Source organism: Rutilus rutilus (assembly GCF_951802725.1).
Source record: "Rutilus rutilus genome assembly, chromosome: 8".
Classification (NCBI taxonomy): Eukaryota; Metazoa; Chordata; class Actinopteri; order Cypriniformes; family Leuciscidae; genus Rutilus; species Rutilus rutilus.
The window spans coordinates 20,404,474-20,424,331 of record NC_140222.1 but is presented as its reverse complement, the minus strand read 5'-3'; the positions used below and the strand labels follow the sequence as shown (position 1 = coordinate 20,424,331).

Below are 19,858 nucleotides of genomic sequence, written 5' to 3'. Positions count from 1 at the left end.
CAAATTCCTTTTATTTGATATTGCAGCCCCTTAAAACAGCCCATTGATATGCTAACAGTAATGTACAAAATTATTAATTGAAATGATTAAAATGCTAAAAACTATAATAGTAACTAAAGGAGAACAGAATTATAGAGCTACATTTTACATTACATTTTTCTTTTCTTTTTTTTATGACATCTTGTATTTTTTGGGATATGTAATACCCCACTTGCTTCTCCCGCTTCTCTTTCTCCTTTTTCGGGTTCTTTTTGTTTGAGCCAGTCACTGAAGCAGACTTGAAAGATAAATAATTTAGATTATTAATTTGTCACTTTTCAACTAGTAAAACTTAGAAAGGTAATCAACTAATGTAAAACTGTTTTACTAAATTGGCTACGGCTACATAAAGTATATGAATGAATGAATGAATGAATGAATGAATGAATGAATGAATGAATAAATGAAATAACAGATTACCTCTCAAAACTTGCAGCTTGGATGGTGTCAGGGGAGGCTTTGCAGAGTGTTTATTCGTGGGACACTCCTTTCCTGACACACTTCTGCTCTTTAAAGTGTTTGTATGTGGATCTTCAAGACAAAACATAAATGAGCTTCAATTGTATGAAAAAAAACACTCTTCAAAATATCTTCTTTTATGTTCTACAGAAAAAATAAACTTATACAGAATATATTCCAGTTGGTAGCTATAAATGTTGTGACGTTACTCCTACTTTGGCTACCACATCAGAGCTGCATTTTTTTTAAAGATCTCAATATTACAAATAAGAAGCTGTATTTTTTTTCCTACAAAGATATCTAGTCATTTCAGTGAGATCTTAACAATTTGTGTGGAACCTTTCAGCACGTGTCAAGCAACTTTAGTCTGGGTAGATGCCATAATTAATTCCAAGTGAATCAAAAATGAAGCTGTGTGGAATATGCATACAGTCAGTTCAAAAGTTTGTACCATCTAAATGTGCTGGATCTTTTTACTTCATCACCACCCATGTTTTCTAAAGTTGATTTTTTTCAATATTTCATCAACATAACAGTACATTTAACCGATTGTAAGTCTGTCTTTTACAGACAGTGTTAGCTGTAGCTTTGATTTCGAATTAAAAGTCTCAATATGTGATGATCATTAGCTTCAATGCAGAACATTAATAACTATGATTGGGACTGCCATATATACATACATTATAATGAGCAAAATATTGCATTAAAAACGTTGTAAATTCTTTGGGATTAGTTGCTGTGTTTCAGCCATAGACTGTAAAAAAAGATGGACGACGCCCCTTCGCTCTCTTCCATTGATGAGAACTGAAGCCCGATATGGCGCTGACATCTTGGGGCTTGAGTTTGCGCAGTAGCGATCTCGGGACCAGACCTGCGCAGTAGTGAGCAGGAAGTAATCAACGCTCCGCCGGCTCCGCCCTCACTCTCGCCGTATGCACTGAGGGAGAGTGGATTCTGCACACTTTTTTAAAAAATTGATTGCAGTACGACAAGAGGCTTGTTAAAATAAAGTATACAATCTCCTCAGTCCTCCGAAGATCCAGACAGAATGTCCGTTGGTGCTTCGGTGACTACTTCACTCAGAGAACCTGTCAATCACAGCTGTCAATCATGACGTTACACCACCGCATCACGTAACTAACTAAAAACCAACTTATTTTTGAAACAGACACTTGATCTTACACCAGCGTGATAAAAACAACAGCAAATGAAAGAAACCACATTTGGAAAAAAGATATTTGAAGTGTAATTTAATTGTTTAGTTGGTATCAAGTCCCGTTGAATAACACGGGGAGGCGGGGCTTATGACCTATACTAGGACCAGTCACCGGGGGGCGATCGAGACGTTTTGGCTTCACTTTTCAGGGCTTGTGCGGCACGCTTGGTTTTAGCGTGTTGGCCTGGGAGGAGTGCATCCACAACAGGAGTTTCACTATGTAATAGTTGATTACTATTCAAGCCACTAGATATCAACTAAAGTGGATTTTCAGAGGGAAACAAATAAATTAAATTGACTTTAGAATTCACAAAATGACAGTTAATTGCATTAACATGCAATGTAATAGCCTACCTATGAAAAAAAAAAAAAAACATGTCAATGTGTTACATTAACAATGCATCTCTATTTAGTTTTTCACCGATGTCTAGGGGCTGTTTACACCAGGCCACTTCATGCATTTTCTCAGATCGGATTGCTGTCTGATTTATCAAAACGATTCCATTTACACCTGGTTACATCAATGTGTGTGTCTTTTTTTTTTTTCGGATATAAATCCGATCTTAAATTGCACGTCACCGAAAGCAACAGATATGAGATACATTATTTTATTTCTCATCAGCTAAAATTTCTGAATCAAAGCCCGCAATAAGAGAAAGCAGAAACAGCCCTGGTAAGATCATTTCGTTTTTTTACATTTAATGATGATGATTGTGTGTTAAGCGTCAGCGACTTACTTTCACTTTGATTTGCGATAGTTTGCACGTTGGTTTGATGAATAGATGCTCATCTGCGGCGATGCGTGTTGCAGTAGCGTCATCATATCTGACTATAACATGACATATAGCCTATAACACGCTCTCACATGTTTATTTTTTAATAAACCATATTCAACAACATATAAAAATGAAATAATCTTTAGAGTAAAGCCGCAGCATCATTACCAAGCGCGAACCATTGACAGTGAATGAACTTAGCCTGCAGGCTGTAGTGTGACATGCGTAAACCAATGGTGTAAACATAATCATAGAGATGACGTGCCACGGGTTTTTATTTAAAAGAAAAAAAGCTTGTGTTTGTATGTAGGTCTAGGCAATTTATATTCACAATACTTAATAACTAGTATTATTTTATTGCATTTGTATTAAATGTTTGAAGAGGTAAAAAAATACCGGTCGGTCTTAACTAGAGTTGGGCGATATGCTCCATTTTCATATCGTCCTATCGTCAGCCTGTAAGATCGGTGGTACGCTATATTATCGTGAGGGGGCGGGGCTTACTTATTTGATCATTAACTTGCTTATTTACTCGTTAATTTGCTTGTTTTATTAGTTCGTTTTATATATGAGAATTGTTTTCTATTTTGCTAGCAAAGTTGGAGTGTTTATCAATAGGCTAAATCAGGTTATTTCCCGGTATAGTGAGGTAAAAAAAAACAAAAACTAATCATTCTTGTATCTGACTCAGAGTATTTCAACATGTCAGCGGGAAATTTACGGACACACATCCTCTCATGCCGTTACAGATGCAGCATTTTGACTGTACTTCTGCACGAGATGAGAACACGTTTTAATAATTTCTTGGGTCAAGAAAGAGTCAGAGTTTGTGATATATGTCATCCTACCAGTGCACTCTCTGTCTGGATGCACTTCACATATCGCACTTCAATAAGCCCGAAGAACGCGGATTAATGTGTTTTAAATGCTGAGAGAAATCAAAGGCAAAAATCTAAAAGTCGATCGGTTATACTTAAACTTATGTCTTGACTCCGATAAAGGAAAACGGGTTAATGTGTTTACATGATATGCATTGCCAGTTTATTCAGCATAATCGAGTTAATAACGTGCATGTAAACGCGCTCATTCCCTGAAAGTGAAAGCAGAAACGGACTGAGCTTTCGCTGCATTAACAGCGCGTTCTCTCAGAGACGACGGTGGATATAACGGTATAGCAACTATCTTAATTTACTGGCTTAATATTTCTCTTGTGGACTTACATTATTGACAGTGAAACAATTAGAAGAATATTACTTGTTAAACAAGTGTTTGAAGTAGGGGTGACCCCGAATAGTCGAAGATTCGATTGGAGGAGCCTGATTCAACTACCGATCTCACGGTCGAATCTTCGCAGAGGTGTTATGAAACGAGGATCATGCCACTTTGGCTATATGAAGTCGCTCATATATATATATATATATATATGATATATTTAACTTAATCCACCCCCCCCAAACACCACACCACCGCAAATAGACATTGACGCGATAGGCTCTGTTGATTAGGATACTTAGCCCGGTATCTCAGCCAGGCTACTTCAAGAAAGACTCCGTCTTCCACGACGTCCCTATGGTAGTCGTGCGCAAGACGCGCGTCTAGATAGACGAGGCAAAGGCCATGGCTCCGTTTCTAAAAGGGAAGTGCGGATGCTATGAGTCTCTAGACGCCCCGCTCTGACAATGGAAAGTGCACAGCCGCAATCCGGTGAGTGTTTACTCCCCTTCTAGTCAGTCTTGACTACGGGGTTGCGCAGTCGTTACCGCTTATGCTGTTGACGCTGGGCCTACGTAACATTAACATACGAAAATTATTGCTTACATAACAATGTTTGCATGTGTGTGAATAATTGTAACTGGACAATAATGGTCCTGGGCTGGCCTTTGAATAGTCAGATGAGTCAAAAGATGAACACTCGTTTATATACGTTTTGAGGCGAGTAGAATCAGCGGACAATACAAGTTGGACAATGACATTTGTGGATAAAGGAATAACGATTTTATTAAATTATTAATTGATGAAGCAAATACAAAAACCATACGGATGAGTGAATGACAAGTGTAACGTCATTCTAAGTTTAGCATCTGCACGTGGTTTCATCATAAGTGTTGTTGAGAGTAGGCTATACTGCAAGATAACAAACAAGTTAAAGATAGATATGGACCTTTCTTGAAAGAAAGTCAAGTGTGTGAAGCTTGTTTGTGGTTACACAAGTTCCTTCGCCCTGTTTCAGTCATCTAGAAATACTTTTACACCTCCACAAATCAAAAAAATATGCTATATTGATGCATAAACATCTGATATGAAGCAGACTATTGAAACATAATGCAATAATCAAAAGGCAATCAAACATGATATACATGATAATGGAAATTAAAAATGATAAGCACATTAAATTATATAAAAGCGGGTATCAAATGCATAAAAAATAACAATACTTGTTTTGTATTTTCAAATTAATTTAATCTCTTTTAATTTAGTAAATTTGTTAAAAATCTTTAAATCATATTTTAATCAACATAAACAGTAACATTGAATCTCTTGTATGAAGTTCCTCTGATGTTGCTGATGTAGTTTATAAAGTCCGGTGTGTTCAGATCTGATGTTTCTGATGGTCAGAGATCCAGTTTGTCTCTCCATCTGGAGTCTGTATTTGAATTTCACATTACTGTTATGAATATTAATGATCTGAGTGATGATCAGTGACTGGTGTCAGATCTGAAGACGGTAGATGTTCTCTGTGTATTCTGACATGCTTTCCTGATCTACAAACACACACACATGGAGATTTTCAGTGTTTTTAACATTAATATATGATATTTCATCAGATAACATTTCACACGGATATATTTTCTATTCTATAATAAGCATACTTTTCATTTTAGAACTATTCAAATTTTTTCAAATTAAATTTAGGCTCTAAGTTGTAAAAATAATTTGCATAAAAAGAGTGTTTTTTTTTGTCTTGTCAATTAGTAATGTAATAATACTTGCCCTCTGTTTTTTCTCGGTTGCATTTCTTGCAGCAACAGTGAAACACACACGCAGAAATGAACAGCAGAAGCAGCGGCAGCATCAGCCCACAAACTACTGGTGTAATAAACTGAGATGAAGTCTCTGTAATAAAGAAAGAGAAAATGGTCAATCCTTTTAGTGAGCCTTCATTTAGACACAATATGAACTGCACAATTATAAAGAAAATATGTTGAAAATGTTGCTGCTGCCGTACCTGCACATGTTTGACAGAGTCGACTGATGTCCAGATGTGTGGTCTGGTTGCTGATGGAATTGTAGATCACACAGCTGTAAGTGTTGTTATCCTGATATTCCACCTCCAGAGGTAGAGAGAGACTGATGCTGAGATCAGACACACTGATGCTGGACAATACACTGATTCCTTTGTACCAGGAGAGAGTCACATCACTCACATTCAACACTGAACACACCAGTGAACATGATGATCCTGGTGGTGATGATGATGAAGAACAATCTGAAAAGTCTCTGGTGATGACAGGAATGGGAAGAGGAGCTGGAAAACACGATTTCATTTATTACTATAAATCACATTATATATATATATATATATATATATATATATTATTTATTATTGATGAAGTATCAGAAGATTTTTAATAATTGCAGATCAATAAATGAAAAAAATATGCACAGTTGTGCCACAATAACTTCAACAAGATACTAAAAAAGATAATCGGATGATAATGTTATTGTAGTGAGGAAGAGATTGGATCCAAATGCGAAAGAAAGTCAGAGTTTATTGAGAGAGCAAAAATAAACAGTCTCGTCAAACAGGAACACACAGGTAGCTTGCAGGTTAAGCAGATAAGTCTTTAGAAAGGAAAACAGGACGGGCTCAGTAGAAGGACCCCATAAACGGGTCAGTAGCTCTCTCGCAACTCTCGTTCGTGACTGGGGTGCAGCAGAAAATCAAGGAGACCAGCCAGTTGACTTCAGACCTCTCGTCTCCACGTACAGAGCGGCAGCAATGCATAGAACACAGCACAGGGCGTTCGTCGACAGCGGGAGGGCTGGACACAGTGTAGAAGAGAAGATTAAATAGACTGGAATGAATTAGCAAGACAAGACAAGACAAGACAAGACAAGACAAGACAAGACAAGACAAGACAAGACAAGACAAGACAAGACAAGACAAGACAAGACAAGACAAGACAAGACAAGACAAGACAAGACAAGACAAGACAAGACAAGACAAGACAAGACAAGACAAGACGGCTACAGCAGGGTTTGTAAATAGCCACCAGCATCAAACTCTCACGAAATAATCCGGCAAATGGCAAGGAAACAGAGAACATTAAATAGCTAGCGGGCTAGAGGAAAGAACAGGTGAAACGAATCAGCGAGATAACAGCTAATGAGAATCAGCTGAAGAGGGAAGAAGGGAAAGAGAGAGGTAGTGACCAGCAGAGGGGGGAAAAGGAAAGGAAAAGCCTGAGAGAAGAACCAGACTCATGACAGTTATTTTCAAAGTTATATTGTTTTGTAAAGTTTGGTGAAAGTTTCTACCAGAAAAACCCAATAGTAACACAAGGAGGCAAGTTTCCTGATGCATTTCATATTCTCACTTTCTAAAACACTATCACATTAAAATAATACAATTATTTTTTTTAAATTAAACCATAAAAATACGACAAAATAACATAACATAATTTATTTTGTAGTTCCCATAACCAAAAAATAAAAAGGATCATCAGTCATATTTTACTGTCTTTGCCATATATTAAACACATAGCCTACTTCAGAGAAAAAGTTCAATATTATTCACTTTACTCACCGTATACAGTAACACTGAATCTCTTGTATGAAGTTCCTCTGGTGGTGAGGATATATAGTTTATAAAGTCCAGTGTGTTCAGATCTGATGTTTCTGATGGTCAGAGATCCAGTTTGACTGTCCATCTGGAGTCTGTCTCTAACTGTTACATTACTGTCATACATATAGATGTTCTGTCTGTGGATTTCAGCAATACGAGTCTCTTGAGGTCCAAACGTCCACAGTATCTGATCATCTCTCTGTATTTTATAATATCAGTGTTTAGAGTGACAGAATCTCCCTCAGTCACTGACACTGACTTCACTTCATCTGTACCAGCACTAAACACACCTAGACAAGATATAAAAAATATATCATTATCAGACAGAGACTTTATATAATCACATTTCCTGTTTAATCATGTACTTCTAAAAGGTAAAACATTTTTCTCTTCTAAAAATGTATTTGTGTTTAAATAATGATCTAGACTACTGTTGATTAAAAGTGTTAAGAGTTTCTCACCGCTCAGGACAAACAGGATCAGAACACACAGATGAGAAGACATCGTGACAGAAACAAACGTCCAGCCGAGTCTCTTCAGACACAGAAGAGCAACTTCCTGATTAAAAAGTTCTGCTTTTTCCAAAGTCTAAACTGCTAAATCAAAAGCAAGCTGGTTTTAGTAGTCTCTGTTCTCTGTCTCGCTCTCCAGATAAAGTTCAATGTATTCTTTATCTTTCTCTTAACATTTCAGAAGCTCTCACATGTGTGTCTCATGAACAAATGTTCCATCACAACATCATTCTGGATTCCTCTTCATCAGAAAACTCCCATTTCATGTTGTTTCTGAGTCTATCAGGTTCTCAGAAGGTTTGTTTGTGGTTGTGAGAATAAACTGCACGTCTCACACTCTCATGAACACAGACACACATTAACTGAACATCCGGCCATTTCATTAAACCACAAGTCTTCAGTTCAAACACATTTACTGAGCTAATAACACAAGAGCTGACTCCAAAACGTGCTGGATCACACACACAATATAATGATGAATGTCTTTCAAATGTTTCAAATAAGTGATTGAAAAACTGATTGGCTGAACATTAAATAACATTCAATTAAATAATTATATATATTTAAAAAAAAACACACACATGAGAAATCAAAGGTTTATTGATTTAATTTAGTGTCTATGACACATTTCTAGTACAATTATAGTTGGCAGATTCATCTATTGGCACGAAATTATATGTTGAACACATTTCATTTCATTATATCAAATGCATTTGACATTTTTATGTTAATTCATTAATCTTGTAACCTAAAGACCTTGTTAAACTGCATGATGGTTTTGGTGAAATCAGTGATGAATGAGGAGAGGAGTGATGATCAGTGACTGGTGTCAGATCTGAGATGATCTGTGTTTTCTGACAGGCTCTTCTGATCCACACACACACACACACACGCACACACACACACGCACACACACACACACACACACACACACACACACACACACACACACACACACACACACACACACACACACACACACACACACACACACACACACACACACATCTACACAAGAGAATAAATCACATTCATTGAGCTCAGAAAGCAAGAACGTCAAAAGACATTTAAAGACTGACGGTCATTCATTGCTGTTGTGACACTGACCTCTGCTGGTGGAAAAGAGTTATTGGATGTGACAAGTTCTCAATAGATTACAACAGAGATTTCTAGTGGCTTCAACAAGAGCTAATCATATTAGCTTTGGGGGAAGAGCAATGAAGGGAGCACTCAAAAAATGAACAAGGAAGGTTGTGCACTTTACATAATATATTTATATTTTATTTTACTTATAATAATTGTGTTTGTTGACTTGAAATGTTTTTTTCTATTAAGGTCCACATAATTATGTCTCAACTAAACAAATACAAATACTAGTACAAATTCCTAACGCGTTGTCTTAAAATGAAAATTAAAAAAAAAAAAATTAAAATGAGCTTAAGCAACACAATTGCTATACATTTTGTCCTAACTTAATTTGATTGTGTTCATTCTGCTTAAATATATGTAAAATTTAAGTTTACTTAATCCGTTTGTGTTGGATTACATGAATGATTTATGTTGCATTAACTTAAACTTTGGCGGTGCTTATTAGTTCCCAGCACGAAGGTCTTACAGCTTTGGAACGACATGATGGTGAGTAATTAATTACAGAATTTTCATTTTCATTTTTTAACCCTTTAACTTCAGGGATTTCCAAGTTTTAGCTGTCAGTAAATTGTAATTGGTTATTTATGTTGAAAAACATGTGATTAGCTGCAAAATGGAAATGTTCCTCCTGTGGAACGTGCTGGCTGCGAGAGCTGATGTACTTATTGGTTTTTCAGGTAAAAGCGTGACACCTGTTGCAGTTCTGTAATAAAACTCTTTATTTTGCTTCAGTTGTTCCTGTGCCATTCAGTAAAACCTCTACACAAACCATAATTGGCTTTCAGGGTCACTTTTACAGTTGTGTTTATTAACCCAGACATTTTTAGTGTGTTGAAGTGTTCTAATAAATATTGAGTTTTAAGAAAAAAGTCACCGTGTATAACTGAAAAAAACATTTTGATATTCAAACAATTACTAGCATGTTAGGGCTGGTTTTAACAGCATTTCATTAAATTAAATCTGACTTACCATTTGTGATCAGAATGCACAAGCAGATGAAAGCAGTGTCTAAAGTCATATTCTTCAAAATATGTCCGAACATATCTGCTCATTAAAGTCTCCATTGAGCTGTGGAAAGTGTGTTTTCCATGTTTGCAACAGACAAATACAGTAAGGCAGGTTTTTAAACCTGGGGATATGAGGAAATCGTTATCATTTTTCTGGTTATGAAAACATACAAGGTAAAAAACATGAACTATATTTATTTTACTTGGATTAAACAAAGTATAGTCAAGTCAAGTCACCTTTATAGCACTTTTTACAATACAGATTGTTTTATTGTTTTATACTTTACTGTGATAACAGGACATTAATGCAACATATATTTTTTTGGGCTGTACAGCAGCTCTAGAAGAAAGTCATTATTCAGTTTAAGTAAGTTCAGGGTTGATTCATTTCTGTTGTGAAAATCATTAGTTATTAATTTAGGGGCCGTTTACACAACACTGTTTTCAATGGCAACTCTGGCCCTTTTGAGGTACTAATCGAGTACATCTGAAAATGTAACCAAAGTCTTCAGGTTTACTTATAGACAATCATGGGCAGGTGGGTTTGAGGTTGGAGCTAAATCTGCAGGACAGTGAACACTGAGGGCCAGGGGAGCCCACCACCATTGCTGTAAATCATGTAGAACATTATTTAGTAGGCTTACATAAAAGGAAGAAATGGTCACATCTTAATGACTAATTAAAGGGATAGTTCACCCAAAAATGAAAATTCTGTCATCATTTACTCACCCTCAAGTTGTTCCAAACCTGTATGAGTTTCTTTGTTCTGCTGAACACAAAGGAAGATATTTGGAAGAATGTTTGTAATCAAACAGATCTCGGTCCCCATTGACTTCCATAGTAGGAAAAAAATATACTAAAATATACTCCAGTTACTCAAACCTCCAGTCCCAATATACTCCAGCAGAAGTCATTTCTGAAAGTCACTGTCGCGCAGCAGTGAGATTTACCAAACTTCCACAAGCCTCATGTTGTCCACTCAGCAACGAACGCAGGCACACTCTTTCAAACACAGCTCCCGCCGGAGCACCGATTATAGCTCCACGTGGTGGACATAGTAGGGAGACGCGTTCATATCATGTGTACTATATACAGTATGTGACCCTGCATCACAAAACCAGTCACAAGGTATACGGGTATATTTGTGGCAATAGCCAACATTGAATGGGTCAATATTATCGATTTTTCTTTTAAGCCAAAAATCATTAGGATATTAAGTAAAGATCATGTTCCATGAAGATATTTAGTAAATTTCCTACCTTAAATATATAAAACATTTATTTTTGTGAGTGAATGCAGCCAAATCTCAATTTAAAAAAAATTGACCCATGTGACTGTTTTTGTGGTCTTGGGTCACATATAGATATGAATTCTGTAATATCATTTCTAAATCATTTGTTGTTTATAGGTCAGTTGTTCACACATAATGAATCGCAGTGATCTGAATGAATGCAGTTCACACAGAATGCTTTTTTTGCCCTTTATAACATGAGATGCAGTGTAGTGGAGTGGAATGAATAACCATGCAAGGCTTAATTTATTTTTTAATTACATTTTTTTTTAAAGTTTAATTTATTTGACACGTCAAATACGACAGTCTACTACAAGCTGATATAAAATAAGAGCAATGGACCACCACAAAAACTAAATGCAAAAACAAGATAAACTGTAGCCTGCTGTTGAAATATTAGGTTTGTTAACTCCCTTTGTCATGGACTTTGTGCTTTGTAACTTGTAACAGATTGTTTAGATGCACAAAAAGCTATTACACACTAAGAAAAAAAAAAAAGAAAAGAAAAGAAAGCATAATAGTTCCCCTTAATGTGTGGTAAGATTTAAAAGCATCACCCCCTGGTCCTGTCATATTGAATGCTTCCAGATTTGATGTCATAAACTAGCACTGCAACAGTAGCCACGCCCACCAGAGCAGAGATGACCAATCGGATCACAGCTTCAGTGAAACCACAACAGTGGACAGAGTCTGAAGGAGGAAACATAAGAACAATAGTGCACTTTAACTCTTTCAGATGTGTACAGAGTACTAACATTAATGCTGACTTGCCTGAACATGTGTGACAGAGATCAGTGTTGTTGAGGTGTGTAGTTCTGTTGATGAATGAATAACACACGACACATGTAGGAATCATCCAGACACTGAATCTCCAGAGGTAGAGAGAGACTGATGCTGAGATCAGACACACTGATGCTGGACAATACACTGATTCCTTTGTACCAGGAGAGAGTCACATCACTCACATTCAACACTGACATGGACAGTTAGAAGACCTAAAAAAACAAACAAACAAAAAAAGTATATATATATAAAACAGATTTATTCAGTTTACTCACCATAGACAGCAATACTGAAACTCCTGTGTTTGACCCCTCCATTGATGACCTGTACTTTATAAAGTCCAGAGTGTAATTTGTTGATGTTTGTGATGGTCAGAGATCCTGTCTTCTCATCTATCTTTAATTTGCCTCTGAATCTCTCATTTTTCTCTTTACTATAGAGATGATCTGTTTATAGATTTCAGCGATACGAGTCTCTGAATTTTTATGTCTAAATGTCCACAGTATCTGACTATTTCTGTGTATTTCTGTAAAAAAGGCTATAGTTTGCCGTCAAATCTAACCTCTCTTTAAAATTTCTCCCTCTGTATTTGAGGCACACACACACGGCACCCTACCTGAGCCAATCAGCGTCCAGAAACCTTGAGCATGTGACCTCCCCCGCCCTCACAGAGACAGTATGACAATACAGCGGGACTCGGAGATTGACGCTGAAGTTACATCGGTATAAACTGTTTACATACCGCATTTCGGACGAAGTGTTGTGCGTGAATGCAAAAGTAAGTTTGTAATCCTTGATTATATACTGGATGAGTGCTGCATTCGCTCTGGGAAACAAGTTATTGTGCCCGTGATGTAACGTTATATCATAGATGTGTGTGTGTGCGTGCGTGTTTCCCCTCGTGTATTCATGCCACTCTAGCTCGTATGTTTGTATACATAACTTTATTATTATCCGGACTAGAGTTATACTTCCTTTATTATTACATGTTATGTTATTGTTTGAAGCAGAGTTTGCTGTATATCTTCTATATTTAATGGGAGAACTGTTGTGGAAAATTCGCTGCGCGCATGCGCACTCATAATCCAGTCAGAGCAGCGCTATACAATCTCCACTGCATAACAAGGTGTCAGATTACATCTGTGTTGAATATAATATAGGAGTTACAGCCTATCTTACATTTGCTTTCAGTTTGTTTTTTATAATAATGTGCATGTTTAATTATTGATGTTAAAATATCATACTACATTATTGCTCATGTTTAATTGTTGTAATTTATCATTGTTATTATGTATATTCATGTTTATTTTACTATTTATTTTTTAGAAAACCACACAAACACAACCATACAAGCCAGTCTGTTGAGTGGTGACAATAAATGGGTTATTCCCAGAAAAGTGCATCTTCGTTTGGTCTCTAATCGGACAGTCTTTGGTGGGTCAGCACCCTGAGCTGGCAACTTGTTGTATAAGTGCTACTAATCAGAAGCATTTTTTCATGGTCCTTCGAGCCGGAGTGTTGGACTTACCAAAGAGATAGAAGATGTCACTATATGAAGAGGATGAGCCAATTGTGCGAGTCAGGAGGAGGACTGTCCTTCCCGCACGTTACGATGAGTACGATCTCACTGGCTTCACCCTCTCTAAGCCTGTTCCAGAACCCATGTCACCACTCACTCATCCAGGCAGACTGGCAGAGAAAGGCGCAACTGGATTCACTCCAGTGCTACCAGGTTATGAAGATGACAATCTGTCACAGTGGTCCGATGATGAGCGCAAATCTGCATCAGACATCCTAAGGGAAGAGAATAAGGATCTCCGCAAAGTCCTACAAAGGATACAGCAGGAAAGGGACACAGTTCAGAGCAAAAATGACCAATATGCAAAGGAGCTTTCTCAGCTCAAGCAGCAAATGAAGCAGCTACAAATTCAGATGGAGCATCAACTTCCTGGAAGTCAGCCACTTTCGCCTGATACCCCTACGAGGCAGTATGGCTCCAGTTCTCCTGTGCCTGCACCACGTGTCCGCCCACAGGCACGTTCTGAGGAAACTAGCTTCAGACCTGTACCAGCTCCGCGCATAAAACCGCAAAAGGAGCATCAGACCGAGGACAAGTTTCAAAGTCCTCCACACCACCCAACTCCAGCATCTGCTTACAATAGAGAACAGAGCTCTTCTTACCACTATAGGCCACAAGGGGTTCAGAGATTAGAGGCACATTACTCCCACAGACAAGAACACTCAAATTCTCCATATTGGGTCTCTCAAGACACTACAAGACATCCACAAATGCCATGCCGGTCACTTACTCCATCACCTCTCCCTGAACGAGAACTGATGTATAGAGGCCCAACCCCCACAATTCCTGATTTTATACATCCTAACCCAAGAGAGTTCTCACGACTGAAAATTGCTCTGGAAAATATCCTCCCAGCTAATGCGACAGAAAGGTTCAAATTCCAGATACTGATGGATCATCTGAAATTAGAGGAGGCTCTGCTAATTGCTGACTCGTACTGCCATTCGCAACACCCTTACACAAGGACGATGGCTGCTTTAGATCAGCAGTATGGTCAGCCACATCAACTAGCTCTACAACGGATTGCAGAGTTAATGGATGGCACAAATATAGCTAGTGGAGACCAGAAGGCCTTTAGACTTTTCGCTCTCAAGGTCCGTTCCCTGGTTGGCATGCTGGAACAATTAGGCAAGAAGGGAACTTTCGAATTACAATGTGGGTCGCATGTGTCTCGGCTGCTTGGGAAGCTTCCACATGACCTCAGATCAGGGTTTCGGAGGTTTGCACATCCACATCATGTGCCCATCCCTACACTTCTGGATTTCGCAGAATGGCTGGAGTTTGAAATCCAAGTTCAAGAGGACACTACAAGGTTTGCAAGTAATCAACGTAGAGGGCCCTTACCACGAACAAGAGAGACTTTCAGAGACTCTAAGTCAGCCGCTAAAAGCACTACAATCTTACTGAACACTGAGAAGGAGAATTCTGAGTCTATGCCATCTGCTTCACCACTTAAGACTTCTCTGAGACCCTACTGCACCTACTGTGACAACAGTAAGCACTCCCTCAACAACTGCACTAACTTCAAGCTGCTTACTAAAGACCAGAAACGAAGCTGGGTCAAAGACAACAACAGATGTTGGCGCTGTGGTAGAACTCATAAGTCAGCAGAATGTAACCTAAAAATGCGATGCAAACAGTGCAACAGTCGACACCTTATGGCTCTGCATGACATCAGTGCTTGGAAGCCAGAGAATCCAAAACCTGTTCACGATGAAACTGCTGATACCAACACCTGTCTGCTCAACACTATGAATGAGATTCTCCTGATTCATAAACCGCCCACCAGCCGGAAAGTTCTTCTTAAAATCACAAAAGTGATTCTTAGAAATGGAAAACGGAGAATGGATGCATACGCAATCCAGGATGATGGATCTGAGAGAACTATCCTCCTCCACAATGCAGCTCAGCAGTTGGGCCTCAAAGGTCAGCCTGAAGACCTACCCCTTCGAACAGTCAGGCAGGAGTTTCAAGTTCTCAAAGGTGCAGCCGTCTCATTTACAATCTCCCCAATGGCTCAGCCCACCAAACGGTATCACATCAAAGGTGCCTTTACTGCTCAACAGCTAAGTTTAGCAGAACACTCACATCCCGTGAATAATCTGAGAAAGAGATATCAACACCTTAAAGGGCTTCCACTGTATGATTTTGACGCAGTCTGTCCAGTGCTGCTCATTGGTTCTGATTATCCCCATTTGATCACTCCCGTAGAACCAGTAAGACTAGGCCCTCCAGGGGGACCAGCGGCTATAAAGACACGTCTTGGCTGGACATTACAGGGCCCAGTCCAACACTTTCGGCAGGAGATGACTGAACAGTACTGTCTCTTCACTTCGGTTTCGTTCCCAGAATCAGATCTCTACAAGCAAGTGGAGAAATTATGGCAGATGGACATACTGCCCTGGCGCAACGAAAAGATTTGCATCAGATCCAGACTGGACCAGGAAGCGGTGAACCTCTTGGAAAAGAAGACAATCAGGGTTGAGGTGGATGGTATCAAGCGTTACGCAACCCCTCTCTTGCGTGTCAAGAACATGCCAAAACTCAGGGCACCCAAAGAGGCAGTCTTATCACAGCTGAGGGCCACTGAAAAGAGATTGGCAAAGAATCCAGAGCAAGCAGCCGCTTATACTGCTGAGATTTCAAAACTGGAACAAGCAGGTTATGTTAGCAAATTGCCACAGAATGCTGAGCCAGATCCTTCCAGCTCCTGGTACATCCCGCATCACATGGTGCATCACAATGGGAAAAACAGGATAGTTTTCAACTGCTCGTTCCAATATCACGGACAAAACTTGAATGAGCTTCTGTTGCCAGGACCAGTGTTAGGACCATCTCTACTTGCTGTGCTGCTCAGATTTAGGGAACATTCAGTAGCAGTCAGCAGCGACATCAAGGGGATGTTCCACCAAATTCGACTACTTCCAGAAGACAAACCACTCTTGCGTTTCCTCTGGAGAGATCTGAATATACAGGAACAACCCAGTGTGTACGAATGGCAAGTCCTCCCATTCGGCACTACCTGCAGCCCCTGCTGTGCCGTATTTGCACTCCAGAAACACGTCCTTGATCATAGCCTGCCTGGAGATGATGTCAGCAATTCGGTGCTGAAATCCTTTTATGTAGACAACTGCCTACAAAGTTTCACTTCAGCAGAAGAAGCAAAGTGTTTCGTTGACAAAATAAGGAACCTGCTGGCAGATGGAGGCTTCGAGCTGAGGCAGTGGTCCAGCAATGTCCCTTTAACCATAAGTCACCTGCCTCACAATGCAATTTCAGACAGTGCAGAACTCTGGATTTCACAAGGCCAAACAGACACCCATGAGTCGACATTGGGGCTCCTCTGGAACCATCAGTCTGACACAATCTCCTACAAATACCGTGCCAAAGACAGTAGTGAGACTACCATGCGTAACATATATAGAATCCTAGCCAGCCAGTACGACCCATTGGGTTACCTCATCCCCTACACCACTCGCGCCAAGATCCTCGTTCAACGATTGTGGGACAAAAAACGGGATTGGGATGATCCACACTTGCCCATAGATCTGCTACAAACCTGGACCGAATGGGAGGAGGAGCTACCAGCCCTACAGAATATCGTTCTTCCTCGGTGTTACAGTAGCCCCACCAAAGACACAAAAACGAGCCTAAGAGATATACATGTTTTCTGTGATGCCTCCGAACGTGCCTATGGCTCTGTGGCATATCTTCGAACAGAGGATCAACAAGGGCAAACAGAGGTAGCTTTCTTAACAGCAAGATCACGTGTAGCACCAAAGAAACAACAATCTGTTCCCCGACTAGAACTGTGCGCTGCACTGACAGGAGCTCAACTTTCCAAAGTACTCAACAATGAGTTAAACCTGCCCATACGCCAAACGATCTTGTGGACCGATTCCACTACGGTCCTCACATGGTTACAATCGGACTCCTGCCGATTTAAAGTATTTGTTGGGACTCGGGTGGCAGAAATTCAGGATCTTACAGAACAACACAGCTGGCGATATGTACCCTCCGCCAACAATCCGGCCGATGACATCACTCGGGGAATGAGTCTGCGCGAGATTGGCCCGGACAAACGCTGGTGCCAAGGACCGCCTTTCTTAAAAGATCCGGCCAACCTGTGGCCTGTTTGCCCCAGTCCAATTGATATGGATGATGATGAACTTCGCAAGACTGGGTCCAGTACTCTAGTCTGCTTCACCTCCTCTGAATTCAGTCAGTTTAAGTCTTTCGAGGAACTAATCGAGTCCACGGCTCTTCAAGAGGCCAAAAATGGTGAGGCCACAGCCGATGACTACAGAAGTGCAGAGATCCGTGTTTTGCAGCAAGCACAGCAAGAATGCTTTTCATCAGACCTAGAACAACTAAGGACAGGTAAACCACTTTCACGGAACAGTCGACTAGTCGCACTGGCCCCAGAACTTGATGGAGAAACCAAATTAATCAGAGTTGGCGGACGTTTACGGCATAGTCCCTATCTTGAACCTGACAACATGCACCCTATAGTACTAGATCCAAAGCACCCCATCACGAAACTTATCATCCAAAGTTATGACTCCAAACTTTGTCATCCAGGTCCTGAGAGGGTGTTCGCTGAACTCCGCCGTAAATATTGGGTTCTACGGGGTAGAGAGGCCATCAAGCATCTGCAGCGAGAGTGTGTGCAGTGCCAGAAATGGAGGAAAAAACCAGAGGTACCTAAAATGGCAGACCTCCCCCCAGCAAGACTACGTTTGTTCCAGCCCACCTTTTACTCCACTGGTGTGGACTGCTTTGGCCCCTATACCGTTAAAGTGGGTCGACGCAGTGAAAAAAAATGGGGAATAATTTTCAAATGCCTCACCACCAGAGCAGTATACATTGACATCCTGCATAGTCTGGAAGCCGACTCCTTCCTTATGGCTCTTAGACGATTCACGGCTAGACGAGGAAAACCCCATGAGCTCTTGTCAGATCAAGGCACAAACTTCAGAGGAGGTGAAAGGGAGCTAAAGGAAGCTTTTACAGCTCTTGCTCCAGATCTGCAGAGACATCTGGCTAAACAACAAATTGAATTCCATTTCAACCCTCCTAGCTCACCCCACTTTGGAGGTTGTTGGGAGCGAGAAATTCGCTCCTTGAAAAACGCACTGATGGTGACTCTAGGAACTCAATCAGTGACTTTTGAGGTCCTTCAAACGGTGTTGGTGGAAATTGAAGGAATCTTGAACTCCAAACCACTGGGATATACATCATCTGATGTTTCTGATCCTGACCCCATTACCCCAAATTGTCTCCTAATGGGGCGGCCAGATGCTTCACTCCCCTTGACAGTATATCCCCAGTCTGAGCTGATCAGCCGACGGCGATGGCGTCACAGCCAGATCCTCGCGGACCAATTCTGGAGACATTACCTTAAATTCTACCTCCCGGGTCTTCAGAACCGTCAAAAGTGGCGAAAGGATACTCCAGACATACAGGTTGGCACTACGGTGTTGATTATCGACCCTCAACTACCCAGAGCTCTCTGGCCTGTGGGGAAGGTATCAGAAGTATTCCCTGGAGCTGACACCAGAGTGAGGACAGCCAAGGTTCAGGTGGGAGAAAAAACATACACTAGACCAGTTGCACGACTTATACAATTACCTGCTATTCCTGATTAAAGTAATTGTAACCGACAGTAGATTAAAAAGCCTTTTGAATGTGTACATATTTCCTTACGGAAATATGGGGGCGGCTGTAAAAAAGGCTATAGTTTGCCGTCAAATCTAACCTCTCTTTAAAATTTCTCCCTCTGTATTTGAGGCACACACACACGGCACCCTACCTGAGCCAATCAGCGTCCAGAAACCTTGAGCATGTGACCTCCCCCGCCCTCACAGAGACAGTATGACAATACAGCGGGACTCGGAGATTGACGCTGAAGTTACATCGGTATAAACTGTTTACATACCGCATTTCGGACGAAGTGTTGTGCGTGAATGCAAAAGTAAGTTTGTAATCCTTGATTATATACTGGATGAGTGCTGCATTCGCTCTGGGAAACAAGTTATTGTGCCCGTGATGTAACGTTATATCATAGATGTGTGTGTGTGCGTGCGTGTTTCCCCTCGTGTATTCATGCCACTCTAGCTCGTATGTTTGTATACATAACTTTATTATTATCCGGACTAGAGTTATACTTCCTTTATTATTACATGTTATGTTATTGTTTGA

General features: G+C 40.0%; 3 protein-coding genes across 5 annotated transcripts in view; 1 reads left to right on the top strand and 2 right to left on the bottom strand.

The window, feature by feature from the left end:
• LOC311296006 (uncharacterized protein) overlaps positions 1-9,979 on the bottom strand; it is a 71,402-nt gene extending 61,423 nt beyond the window's left edge. Inside the window, exon 1 of the mRNA XM_084417636.1 lies at positions 9,967-9,979. The gene's annotated coding sequence lies outside the window, so the exon portion shown is untranslated. The remainder of the gene's footprint in view (positions 1-9,966) is intronic.
• Positions 4,472-5,861, bottom strand: LOC311294780 (uncharacterized protein; the record flags this gene model as incomplete). The annotated part of the gene is made up of 3 exons (XM_084415809.1): positions 4,472-5,252; positions 5,482-5,604; positions 5,717-5,861. Coding segments are annotated over 3 exons (321 nt in total), but the record flags the coding sequence as incomplete, so codon positions are not given.
• A 2,678-nt stretch (positions 9,980-12,657) lies between the features above and the next one.
• On the top strand, positions 12,658-19,631 carry LOC311295974 (uncharacterized protein). 3 transcript variants are annotated; one of them, XM_084417560.1, is made up of 3 exons: positions 12,658-12,856; positions 13,405-19,239; positions 19,483-19,631. In XM_084417560.1, exons 2-3 carry the CDS (start codon positions 13,621-13,623, stop codon positions 19,504-19,506), a joined length of 5,643 nt encoding a protein of 1,880 aa, XP_084273686.1. In that variant the 5' UTR covers positions 12,658-12,856; positions 13,405-13,620; the 3' UTR covers positions 19,507-19,631. The 3 variants fall into 3 exon arrangements, with proteins under 3 accessions (XP_084273686.1, XP_084273685.1, XP_084273684.1); XM_084417559.1 differs by having other exon boundaries at positions 19,448-19,631; XM_084417558.1 differs by having other exon boundaries at positions 13,405-19,631.
• Positions 19,632-19,858: the final 227 nt, after the last annotated feature.

Excerpts from the sequence above, each read along its gene's own strand:
- LOC311295974 (XM_084417558.1), top strand. The coding sequence starts at position 13,621 with ATGTCACTATATGAAGAGGATGAGCCAATTGTGCGAGTCAGGAGGAGG.